At 46.2% G+C, this 13,039-nt stretch overlaps 1 protein-coding gene across 1 annotated transcript; it reads left to right on the top strand.

Annotated features, from left to right (window-relative positions):
• Positions 1-6,088: 6,088 nt before the first annotated feature.
• LOC147966049 (ethylene-responsive transcription factor 3-like) lies at positions 6,089-6,457 on the top strand. The gene has a single exon (XM_087530702.1). It carries the CDS (start codon positions 6,089-6,091, stop codon positions 6,455-6,457), a length of 369 nt encoding a protein of 122 aa, XP_087386828.1.
• The last annotated feature ends 6,582 nt before the right edge of the window (positions 6,458-13,039 follow it).

Below are 13,039 nucleotides of genomic sequence, written 5' to 3'. Positions count from 1 at the left end.
AAAAAAAAAGTGCTAGTTTTTTTTGTTGACTTAGCCTGTAATGCGGTAGTTTTTTGCTATATACTCCTGGCTCTTCCTCCAACTTTGCTTTTGCACGATGGGGACGTATCATTCACTTGGACTAGGGAGCCGATGAGGATGATGTCCTCCTCCTCCTTCACTCAAAAAGAGGGGCCTGGCTCCCACGCAGTCGGCGCCAACTCCATTGGATGCACTGGTCCTGCTACGCCAGACCCTCCACTGCCGTGGGAGGAGGAGTCGACGGATTTCACGGCTAATGCATAGCGGGGTGAGTTCGCCCCACGATTTGGTGGTGTCTACAATGAGACATTCTGCTCCGCCGGTGCATTCAGCCAGCACTAGTAGAAAAAGACCCATTTGTCCCGACCCTTTAGTCCCGGTTCCAGAATCGGGACTAAAGGCCCTCCACGTGGCCGCTGTCTAGAGCTCCACCTTTAGTCCCAGTTGGCAACTGGGACTAAAGAAAATTTTACGATTTTTTGATTGTTTTTATTTTTTTTTCTGATTTTCAAATTTCTGAATTATTTTAGAATTTAATCTCTAATCACCCCTCATCACTGCTTAATTTAATCTCTAACCTCACACTTAGCTTGAGCATAAAGTCATACGTTTCACTGTTTGAGTTTGAAACTATTATTCTAAAAAACAATAATTATTTAGTAACACTAATATTTGTTGAATAAGTAGTTTGACCATTGTTTGACCACAATTTGACCAGATTTGACCAAAATTCAAAAAAAACTGAAATAATTAGTTAGTAACACTAATATTCTTGACTAATTATTTAGTAACACTAATACTTCTTGAACAAGTAGTTTGACCATAGTTTGACCAAATTTAACCAAAATTCAAAAAAACTGAAATTTGAGCATAACTTTTTTGCCTTTTAGAATTTGAGGATTCTAAAAATTTGCAAAACGGCCTATGGCGGTCAAAATCAAATGCGAATTTTCGTGCTGAACATTTTGATATATTATACGTTTATTCCGACATCGTATGCAAAATTTATAGCCGTGTTACTTTTTCATAACATTTTTTTACAAAACATGTTCAAATTTAAGTTTTTTATTTTCCTAACTAGTAGATGTAGTAATATAACTACATCTTGAAGGATTTTATTTTTTAAGTATTTATCATTTTCTTTTTTTTCAAAACTGAAATGGCGATACACGGGGGGGGGGGGGGGGGGGGGTAGAGTTTGAGACACGAACCGGGACTAAAGGGCATCGCACCCTTTAGTCCTGGTTAGTGTCTCTAACCGGGACTAAATGTCTAATCATTAGTCCCGATTTGAGACACGAACCGGGACTAAAGGGCATCACACCCTTTAGTCCCGGTTCGTGTCTCTAACCGGGACTAAAGGTCTCATTTGAACCGGGACTAATGCTCACATTAGTCCCGGTTCGTAATGCAACCGGGACTAATGTGTATATTGAGCTGTGACCAAAGCCCTGTTTTCTACGAGTGCAGTAGGCTGCATTTCGGCTAGGCGGCATTGTCGCTGAGGAAGGAGGAGATGGGAGTGAAGGAGGCGACAACTCAGGTAGTGTCATTTTCACACAAAAATAGTCATATTGGTAGTTATTATGCCGATAGGGGCCATGTGACGGTTCTATTCCATATGTGGTCGCTACTCACTCCGACGGATGCCAGGGAGCGTTTGGTTACTGGGTCTACCCGCTGCGAGATGGTAGCACGAGATATCTTCAACCGGTTTGGATGGCGGTCATGTAATACGATAGGCAATTAGTTTACCTGTCTCTCTTATGCCAGCCGGTTGTGGCTTTTCATGGCCAGTTTGTTTTTGGCCCTTTTGACTCTTTGTGAGCTCTCTTTTATTTTCGTTTTGAGACTATAAGACCTTATTGAACCTATCTATCTTTTTAATAAGTTGGCTGTATGCATCGTTTTGATGTAGAGGCCGAGGAGTCCCCCTTTTCGAAAAAAAATGACGACTCTGCTAGAGTTGCTCTTAAGAACATAGTTGAGTCCTAGCCAGGATAAAACATTTGGGTCCATGTAGCAGAAGTAATAAAAAACAATTAAGAAAGAGCTGTGAATTTTATTCTCTCAGTTGCTCTGATTTAAGCGGAAGCTTTTATTTCATGCGTTTGATGTACTAGCCTGTTTTATGACATTTATCCTAATTCAGTTGGTTGATGTAATCTCGAGGAAGAATTTGCAAAGTTGTATAAACTCACAGGCCGGTGGCTTTGGCTGGCTCAGGCCGCCGTGTGCCTGTAACTGTATTATCACTGCACTGCACCGTGAACAGCAGCCTACTCCGGCCACCGAACGACACGTCCTCCGCGTCAATGAATGCTCCATTGCACTGATGGATGCCAGCCGGGGCCTACTACCTTGATCGAACGCTCGTCCCATGTCCATGTGATGTGCCCCTTGGTTTGGTGGCGGGATACCCAATCATTCCGGGGATTCACCGTTAGATTTAAGTCCTTCTATAAAGAAATATAAAAGCATTTAGATCACTATTTTAGTAATCAAAAAGCTCTTGTATTTTCTTACAGAGGGAGTATTTTTCATGCCAACCTTTTGGCTTTGGTTTGATTTTGATTGAGTGTGATGCAATGCAATGTTTATCTAACTTGATTGATGCTCCATACAAGAAAATTTGACTGTTGAATTTCAGTGCATGTATCATACTCCCTTCGTTTCTAAATATTTGTCTTTCTAGACATTTCAAATGGACTAAAACATATAAATGTATGTAGACATATTTTAGAGTATAGATTCACTCATTTTGATTCATATGTAGTCATTTGTTGAAATCTATAAAAAGACAAATATTTAAAAACGGAGGGAGTACTTGAGTATGATGCGCTAATGCTTTGGATGTTTTTATCTTCCAAAAAGGAAGATACAAGAAAATTTGACTGCGCCAAGCAACACACCAAAAACGCCTGCCTCAAATCAAAGGCTCACCTCCATGGTTCTTCACGGCTGCCACCAAATTTGTTTGTGCATTTCTTCATCCCATTTCACATGATGGCTTCCCTCAAAAAAAGAATCAGATGATGGCCATCAGCCCATCACATTCTCCTTGACTCTTTTCCTGCTCCGGCCATGTGATCCTACTTATTATTGCCGAAAAATGAAAGCCTGGTTGATTCATGCATGTGGCCACTGTAGACAGCGACCCCTAACCAGCTGGATCATCGTACCTGTCGAAACATAAGGTCTACCAGACACATCATTCCAATGCATCTGTTGCACTTGTCATGTTCCCATTCTGTGGAAAAAGTAATCGTTGTCTTGTCGGTTTAAATATTATTGATCATTCGACCACTGTTGCACTGCGCACAGTACACTATTATTGCGAGATGATACATGGTCACATGGTTTGTGGTCTCCTGGACCCCATCTACAAGGCTGGAAGGTGCAGCTTTTTTCTTAAGCAAAGAGCTTTGCCTTTTCATTAGGAAGGTAGCCGGGGTAAAAAAAAAGTTATGTATTTTTTTCTCAAATATGCACGAGTGTGCATATCATATAGTATTAAAGAAGGAAAGGCATAGAAAGCCTCCACCAATCAATTACAAGTGTGGTGATTTCTCACACATATGTACAACACCATTCCACCTAGTACACATTAGACTACTCCTCCCTACTAATCCACCTCACTAAACCCGCAAGCACGAAGTCGACGTTTCCTTTCATAAGTCCAGAACGCGCCCAAATCCTTCCTTCCGCCACCTGACCAAACCGGCTCGTCCTCCTAACACAGCTTGGGAGAAGAAACAACATGTTCTATAGACGTGGGAGAAGAATATATAGAACATATTTCTTTAATCGCAAAATTTGCATATGTTATGCTAATGGGAGAGGCAGCACTTTCTTCATTCGTCCATTCACTCCAAAGAACTGACATTGCATGTCATATTCATATCAGTGTACATTTTTCGTGATTCTCAAAATAATGTCTCTAGGGCAAAGAGTTGTTTCTCAACTCCCCTGCATCCCACATATCAAAGTTCATTCTTTCATTCTTGAAAACTTGGAAGAGTTTGTTCTTTAGGAATGGCACTGATGTCACTGAATCACTACTGTCAACTTCCTTTAGAAAACAATTAACCTCCTCATATACCTAGCTATTAGCAATGTGCTAAGTAAAACATTACTGCTTATTTCCAGCTAGTGCTTCCACTATCATGCATGCATCCCTCCCTGCTAGGAACACAACACATAGAAGAATAGCAGTTGGGATCGAGGCAAGTGGAGGGTACAACATAATTTGACATCGATTGGGTGGTACTTCTTGAGTACCCAGTCTTGAGCTTAGGGGTGAAAACTTTGGTCTGATCCTAGTTGGTTATACCTGGAATGACGGCTTTCTTGTGTTGTAACCATGATGATGGCATTGCTTGGAGTTTGCTTGGATTTAATCTCTAGGGTGAAAACCCATAATCTGGCCTTTGGTGTTGGATCCGGCGAAGGCGACGCTTGTACGTCGTTCCCTTCTGGAGGCGTCGCTTTTTGAAGAACCCTTCTCGTAGTCCTTGTGTTGTCAAATGTTTGTTGCCGCGGTTCGTCACAGTTCTACATCACCAATTGTTCTTCTCATTGCCTTGGACTTCTGAAAAATGTATTCATGGCGTAGCTGCTACGAACCCAATAAGCATGTTCTCCAGGTGGGTGCAACGGTCCATCACGGCCCAAAAATGTTTCACGGTGATTCTGAACCGGCTTTATTATTTTAGCGATCGATTAGCCTGTATATACGTAACTGATTCGCCCAAAATCAAGGTAGGGCGAGCGCCCAACCTCGTCCTACCGGGAGCTCCGCCCCTGCTTGTGTGTGTGCGCGCGCGCGTGCGTGTGTGTGTTGTGTTAGACTGTGTGCATCCTAATTATGCAGGGGTCGGGTGTGCATTCATTATGATTATATCCCTCGATGCTGCACCGTGAGTCAATAAAAACACCCTTTGTTGGAATAAAAAAAAAGAATAGGAGTTGAGCTAGGAGATGCGATCGTTCCCACTGCTTCATTTGGTGTCATTTTTTCACTACATGCTTAGTCTCATTTCAAGACGTTTTGTAAGTGTTGTAGTTTCCAAGTTCCCTGCATTCCTCCCTGCTTGTCAAAAGTTCGTACTTTCACTGTCGAGATAAAAGGTGATTCTTGTGATATGTCGCTGATACGAATCAATACTGTTAAGTTATTCAGAAGGCAGTTAAGCTGATAGAACTAGCTATTAGCGATGTGGCAAGCAAAACATTAGTACCAACTATTGCAATGTTTCTACTAGCTAGCGCGCATGATTTGGACAATTCAGTTACTAGCTGCACAACTATGGCACTCCTGTAGCTGCTTTTGCACTAAAACTTGTAGCTGCCTGAATCCTGGTACTACCCAGTGTTTCAAACTATACTGGCATAAAGGTTGTAGCCTTATGAGGAAGTTGCGAACTCCAGTCTACATGGAAAGTAAGGAATCTAGATGATTCATCAATTTGGATCCGGTTGCTGGTTGCAGCAGCTGTTAGGAATGGAATTGAGAGAGGAGTAGAGCAGAGTGGGGGAGATGACAATAATAGAGTAAAATGCATAAAACCACCACTTTCACGTCATAGCTCTCAAAAAATCACCACTTTACAAAACGTGACATTTTGCACGGCACCGAAAAAATGACAGTGACAAAAAACAATGATAGTAAATAAATATATTTTTTTGACCGCACACTGATAGTAAATACTAAGAGCAACTCCAACGGGCCGACCCAAACGGACGGTGTTTTTGTCCGCTTTTTATCTGTTTGGGTCGGTCGTCCGCCCGCCGTCCGCCCTCTTTTAGTTTTTGGTCGGCAGTGCGCCCAATAGGCCGACCTATTTCATGACCGCGCGTGTTTAACATCATGCCGTCGCCCTGGTTTTGGCACTCCAGCGCGTGGGAAAGATTCGCACGCGCGGGGAAAGCGGCCTAGCGCGCGCTGGTTTTGGCGCTCCAGCGCGCGGGAAAGGTTCGCGCGCGCGCCGCGGCCGGCGCTCACTATAAAGAAGGCGCTCCCTCCACATTCCGTCGGTCGCCCCACTCTCGCCGCCTCTACGCCATCATGTCGATCCGCCGCCTGGGCGCTTCGGATTTTCGTGGAGTCCACGAGCGCCGCTCCGGCGGCTTCTCCGCCGAGATCTGGTTTCGCGAGAAACGTCTCGTCCTCGGCACCTTCGACACCGCAGAGGAGGCAGCCCGCGCGCACGACGCGGCGGCGTGGCGCCTCCTAAGGCCTCGTCGGGATATGAATTTTCCCAACGTGTCGAGCCAGCGGGCGCAGGATCTGCCGCCTCTCCCGGGGCTTTTCACCGACGAGGATCATCGTGTCCACCGGAGGCGGCAGCGTCGCCTCGCCATCGTAGAGAAGGACGTGGAAGCCTTGGTGGTGTGGCGCGGAGGCTTCCCGCAGGACATCATCGACGAGCGCTAGTTCTACAAGCAATTGAGATCGGAGAGGGACGCGAGGAGGAGGGAGCGAGCCGCCTATCGGGAGGACAAGCGTTCGCGGAAGCAGGTAGCTCAATTGAAACTGAAGCTACGAGAAACGGCGGGTTGGGACCTTGAAAACGAGGCGTATGTTGATGCCTACATCCAGACATCGGAGGAAGACATTACCGAGTCGGAGTCAGAAATCGACGAGTAGTAGTCTTTTCTTTTTATTTGTGTACGCTACAATTATCTATGTATCCATTTTTAACTGAAAAAATGATCGGCGGCGTCGGCGACGTAGCAGGCGGGCGAGGGTGTGAATTCAATGTGCCACCGACCAGCGGGCCCGGTGAGGAAAGAGGGCGAGCGTGCGCCCCATCCGTCTTATGTCCGCGCCGATGCAAATCAGGCTCAAAAATGGGCCGGGAATGGGTCGGCAGGCGGACGAAAGCGGACGCGCGTCCGTTTGGGTCGGCGCGTTGGGCCAGCTTTTGTGTCCGCACCGACCCAAACGGACGGCCGCGGATGAAATTGGTCATCCCATTGGAGTTGCTCTAAGTACTTCGTGGATGTCACTAATCAACTGGACCCACCCGTCAGGTTGAGTTGGCAGAAAACATGCGACACATAGACAAAAACATAGAGGGTCAACGCAGGTGAAGGAGATAGCCCGACCCATGGAGCTTGCGCCACCGCCCCTAGACTGCCCCGATCCAGAGCCACACCCTAGACCACCGCCTTTGCCGGCGTGGTGCGGCACCGCCGCGCCCGACGTCGTCTTCGTCGCGGTCTCGCAGACAGGGAGGTCGAGGGCGCCCTTGGATGGCGCAGGGGCGACCTAGGATGGGTGCAGGGGGTGCTCGAGACACGCAGATTCGACAGGAGCATCCACGGCGAGGTTCAGAACATATGGCACGAGACGCTTAGCTCCGTGGCGACGAGATGCCTAGATCCCTGGCGACGTCGCACGCCGGCACGCTGTCCTCCCGCGGAGATTGGGGCATGCGAGCCCAGCGTGACGCCGACGGGCCCCTTGCCCCTCAGGACTGGTGCACCAGGTGGAAGCCGGCGCCACCGTCGTGGGTGGGCATCTAGATGGCGCAACTGTGGAGCGCTGAATCATCGCGGTGGCATGGACATGCCGCTAATCCAGTCTTGAATCGTCACCCGCACCGAGCTGCTGTTGCTACTCATGCTCCACAGGAATGAACGGCGGGTGGTCTTGGTAGGTAAGGATGGCGACGACGCACGTTGTGGCTTCAGCCGGAGAAGCGGGGGGACGCTAGGAACGCCGGAGGTGGCGGGCAACGGATGCCGCGGTGGCCTCGCGTCCGAGCCACCTGTTGTCGATCCACTCACCGGCGCCGCGGGAGAGAAATAGACAGATAAAAACCGTCGATGTGGCATGCCATGTGAACCCTACAATTGGGACCTGCCCATTATAACGCTCACAAAATTTTAAACAGAGTAAATTGTGTCCGAACTTTTGCAAAATGGGATAAAATGGATGAAATCCCACTAAATAGGGTAATTAGTGCCAAAAATATTGAAATCGGGGGTAAAACTGGAATTCACAGTCCCCCCTCCAGGTGCCAAAATTTTTGCATTGTGGAAGAAAGTCACTCTCCCCCCTCCCGTGTCGCTCCCGCGAGCGACCCGGGAGAGAAACCCTAGCCGCCACCTCAGTCCTCCCTCCTCTTCTCCTCCTGTCCTCGCCGCCACCGGAGCGCGCTGACGGGCGAAGCCCGCCGGCGTCGGCGGCGGCGGGGCCCTTCTGAAGGAAATATGCCCTAGAGGCAATAATAATGTTATTATTTTATTTCCTTATATCATGATAAATGCTTATTATCCATGCTAGAATTGTATTATCCGGAAACATAATACTTGTGTGAATACATAGACGAACTAAACGTCACTAGTATGCCTCTACTTGACTAGCTCGTTAATCAAAGATGGTTATGTTTCCTAACCATAGACATGTGTTGTCATTTGATTAACGGGATCACATTATTAGGAGAATGATGTGATTGACATGACCCATTCCATTAGCTTAGCACCCGATCGTTTAGTGTGTTGCTATTGCTTTCTTCATGACTTATACATGTTCCTATGACTATGAGATTATGCAACTCCCGTTTGCAGGAGGAACACTTTGTGTGCTACCAAACGTCACAACGTAACTGGGTGATTATATAGGAGCTCTATAGGTGTCTCCAAAGGTACATGTTGGGTTGGCGTATTTCGAGATTAGGATTTGTCACTCCGATTGCCGGAGAGGTATCTCTGGGCCCTCTCGGTAATGCACATCACATAAGCCTTGCAAGCATTGCAACTAATGAGTTAGTTGCGAGATAATGTATTACGAAACGAGTAAAGAGACTTGCCGGTAACGAGATTGAACTAGGTATTGAGATACCGACGATCGAATCTCGGGCAAGTAACATACCGATGACAAAGGGAACAACGTATGTTGTTATGCGGTCTGACCGATAAAGATCTTCGTAGAATATGTAGGAGCCAATATGAGCATCCAGGTTCCGCTATTGGTTATTGACCGGAGACGTGTCTCGGTCATGTCTACATTGTTCTCGAACCCGTAGGGTCCGCACGCTTAAGGTTTCGATGATAGTTATATTATGAGTTTATGAGTTTTGATGTACCGAAGTTAGTTCGGAGTCCCGGATGTGATCACGGACATAACGAGGAGTCTCGAAATGGTCGAGACATAAAGATTGATATATTGGACGGCTATATTCGGACAGTGGAAGTGTTCCGGATGATTTCGAAGAAAACCGGAGAGCCGGAGGGTTACCGGAACCCTACCGGGAGAAGTAATGGGCCATATGGGCCTTAGTGGAGAGAGAGAAGGGCAGCCAGGGTGGGCCGCGCGCCTCCTCCCCCCTGGTCCGAATTGGACTAGGAGAGGGGGGGGGGCGGCGCCCCCCTTTCCTTCTCCCTCCCCACTTCCTTCCCCCTCCTAGTAGGAGTCCTACTCCTACTAGGAGGAGGACTCCTCCTTGGCGCGCCTATAGGGCCGGCCGGCCTCCTCCCCTTGCTCCTTTATATACGGGGGCAGGGGGCACCCCTAGACACACAAGTTGATCGACGTGATCATATTCTTAGCCGTGTGCGGTGCCCTCTTCCACCATAATCCTCGATAATATTGTAGTGGTGCTTAGGCGAAGCCCTGCAACGGTAGTATATCAAGATCGTCACCACGCCGTCGTGCTGACGGAACTCTTCCCCGACACTTTGCTGGATCGGAGTCCGGGGATCGTCATCGAGCTGAACGTGTGCTAAAACTCGGAGGTGCCGTAGTTTCGGTGCTTGATCGGTCGGGCCGTGAACACGTACGACTACATCAACCGCGTTGTGCTAACGCTTCCGCTATCGGTCTACAAGGGTACATAGATCACACTCTCCCCTCTCGTTGCTATGCATCACCATGATCTTGTGTGTGCGTAGGAATTTTTTTGAAATTACTACGTTCCCCAACAGTGGCATCCGAGCCTAGGTTTTATGTGTTGATGTTATATGCACGAGTAGAACACAAGTGAGTTGTGGGCGATATAAGTCATACTACTTACCAGCATGTCATACTTTGGTTCGGCGGTATTGTTGGACGAAGCGGCCCGGACCGACATTACGCGTACGCTTACGCGAGACCGGTTCTCCCGACGTGCTTTGCACAAAGGTGGCTAGCGGGTGACAGTTTCTCCAACTTTAGTTGAACCGAGTGTGGCTACGCCCGGTCCTTGTGAAGGTTAAAACAACACCAACTTGACAAACTATCGTTGTGGTTTTGATGCGTAGGTAAGATTGGTTCTTGCTTAAGCCCATAGCAGCCACGTAAAACTTGCAACAACAAAGTAGATGACGTCTAACTTGTTTTTGCAGGGCATGTTGTGATGTGATATGGTCAAGACATGATGCTAAAATTTTATTGTATGAGATGATCATGTTTTGTAACCAAGTTATCAGCAACTGGCAGGAGCCATATGGTTGTCGCTTTATTGTATGCAATGCAATTGCGCTGTAATGCTTTACTTTATCACTAAGCGGTAGCGATAGTCGTGGAAGCATAAGATTGGCGGGACGACAACGATGCTACGATGGTGATCAAGGTGTCGCACCGGTGACGATGGTGATCACAACGGTGCTTCGAAGATGGAGATCACAAGCACAAGATGATGATGGCCATATCATATCACTTATATTGATTGCATGTGATGTTTATCTTTTATGCATCTTATCTTGCTTTGATTGACGGTAGCATTTTAAGATGATCTCTCAGTAATTATCAAGAAGTGTTCTCCCTGAGTATGCACCGTTGCGAAAGTTCTTCGTGCTGAGACACCACGTGACGATCGGGTGTGATAGGCTCTACGTTCAAATACAACGGGTGCAAAACAGTTGCACACGCAGAATACTCAGGTTATACTTGATGAGCCAAGCATATACAGATATGGCATCGGAACACGGAGACCGAAAGGTCGAGCGTGAATCATATAGTAGATATGATCAACATAGTGATGTTCACCAATGAAACTACTCCATCTCACGTGATGATCGGACATGGTTTAATTGATTTGGATCACTTAGAGGATTAGAGGGATGTCTATCTAAGTGGGAGTTCTTTAGTAATATGATTAATTGAACCTAAATTTATCATGAACTTAGTACCTGATAGTATCTTGCTTGTTTATGTTTGATTGTAGATAGATGGCCCGTGCTGTTGTTCTGTTGAATTTTAATGCGTTCCTTGAGAAAGCAAAGTTGAAAGATGATGGTAGCAATTACACGGACTGGGTCCGTAACTTGAGGATTATCCTCATTGCTGCACAGAAGAATTATGTCCTGGAAGCACCGCTGGGTGCCAGGCCTGCTGCTGGAGCAACACCAGATGTTATGAACGTCTGGCAGAGCAAACCTGATGACTACTCGATAGTTCAGTGTGCCATGCTTTACGGCTTAGAATCGGGACTTCAACGACGTTTTGAACGTCATGGAGCATATGAGATGTTTCAGGAGTTGAAGTTAATATTTCAAGCAAATGCCCGAATTGAGAGATACGAAGTCTCCAATAAGTTCTATAGCTGCAAGATGGAGGAGAACAGTTCTGTCAGTGAACATATACTCAAAATGTCTGGGTATAATATTCACTTGATTCAATTGGGAGTTAATCTTCCAGATGATTGCGTCATTGACAGAATTCTCCAATCACTGCCACCAAGCTACAAGAGCTTCGTGATGAACTATAATTTGCAAGGGATGAATAAGACTATTTCCGAGCTCTTCGCAATGCTGAAAGCTGCGGAGGTAGAAATCAAGAAGGAGCATCAAGTGTTGATGGTCAACAAGACCACTAGTTTCATGAAAAAGGGCAAAGGGAAGAAGAAGGGGAACTTCAAAAAGAACAGCAAGCAAGTTGCTACTCAAGAGAAGAAACCCAAACCTGGACCTAAGCCTGAAACTGAGTGCTTCTACTGCAAGCAGACTGGTCACTGGAAGCGGAACTGCCCCAAGTATTTGGCGGATAAGAAGGATGGCAAGGTGAACAAAGGTATATGTGATATACATGTTATTGATGTGTACCTTACTAATGCTCGCAGTAGCACCTGGGTATTTGATACTGGTTCTGCTGCTAACATTTGCAACTCGAAACAGGGACTACGGATTAAGCGAAGATTGGCTAAGGACGAGGTGACGATGCGCGTGGGAAATGGTTCCAAAGTCGATGTGATCGCGGTCGGCACACTACCTCTACATCTACCTTCGGGATTAGTATTAGACCTGAATAATTGTTATTTGGTGCCAGCGTTAAGCATGAACATTATATCTGGATCTTGTTTGATGCGAGACGGTTATTCATTTAAATCAGAGAATAATGGTTGTTCTATTTATATGAGTAATATCTTTTATGGTCATGCACCCTTAAAGAGTGGTCTATTCTTATTAAATCTCGATAGTAGTGACACACATATTCATAATGTTGAAGCCAAAAGATGCAGAGTTGATAATGATAGTGCAACTTATTTGTGGCACTGCCGTTTGGGTCATATGGGTGTAAAGCACATGAAGAAACTCCATACTGATGGACTTTTGGAACCACTTGATTATGAATCGCTTGGTACTTGCGAACCGTGCCTTATGGGTAAGATGACAAAAACACCGTTCTCCGGTACTATGGAGAGAGCAACAGATTTGTTGGAAATCATACATACAGATGTATGTGGTCCGATGAATATTCAGGCTCGTGGCGGATATCGTTATTTTCTCACCTTCACAGATGACTTAAGCAGATATGGGTATATCTACTTAATGAAACATAAGTCTGAAACGTTTGAAAAGTTCAAAGAATTTCAGAGTGAAGTTGAAAATCATCGTAACAAGAAAATAAAATTCCTACGATCTAATCGTGGAGGAGAATATTTGAGTTACGAGTTTGGTGTACATTTGAAACAATGCGGAATAGTTTCGCAACTCACGCCACCCGGAACACCACAACGTAATGGTGTGTCCGAACGTCGTAATCGTACTTTACTTGATATGGTGCGATCTATGATGTCTCTTACTGATTTAC

This window comes from Triticum urartu, chromosome 6A (genome assembly GCF_056163025.1).
Source record: "Triticum urartu cultivar PI428250 chromosome 6A, HENAU_Tu73, whole genome shotgun sequence".
Lineage (NCBI taxonomy): Eukaryota > Viridiplantae > Streptophyta > Magnoliopsida > Poales > Poaceae > Triticum > Triticum urartu.
This window is presented reverse-complemented; position numbering and strand designations above follow the sequence as displayed.

What these genes read in the sequence shown, in the direction of transcription:
- LOC147966049 (XM_087530702.1), top strand. Translation starts at nt 6,089, where the DNA reads ATGTCGATCCGCCGCCTGGGCGCTTCGGATTTTCGTGGAGTCCACGAG.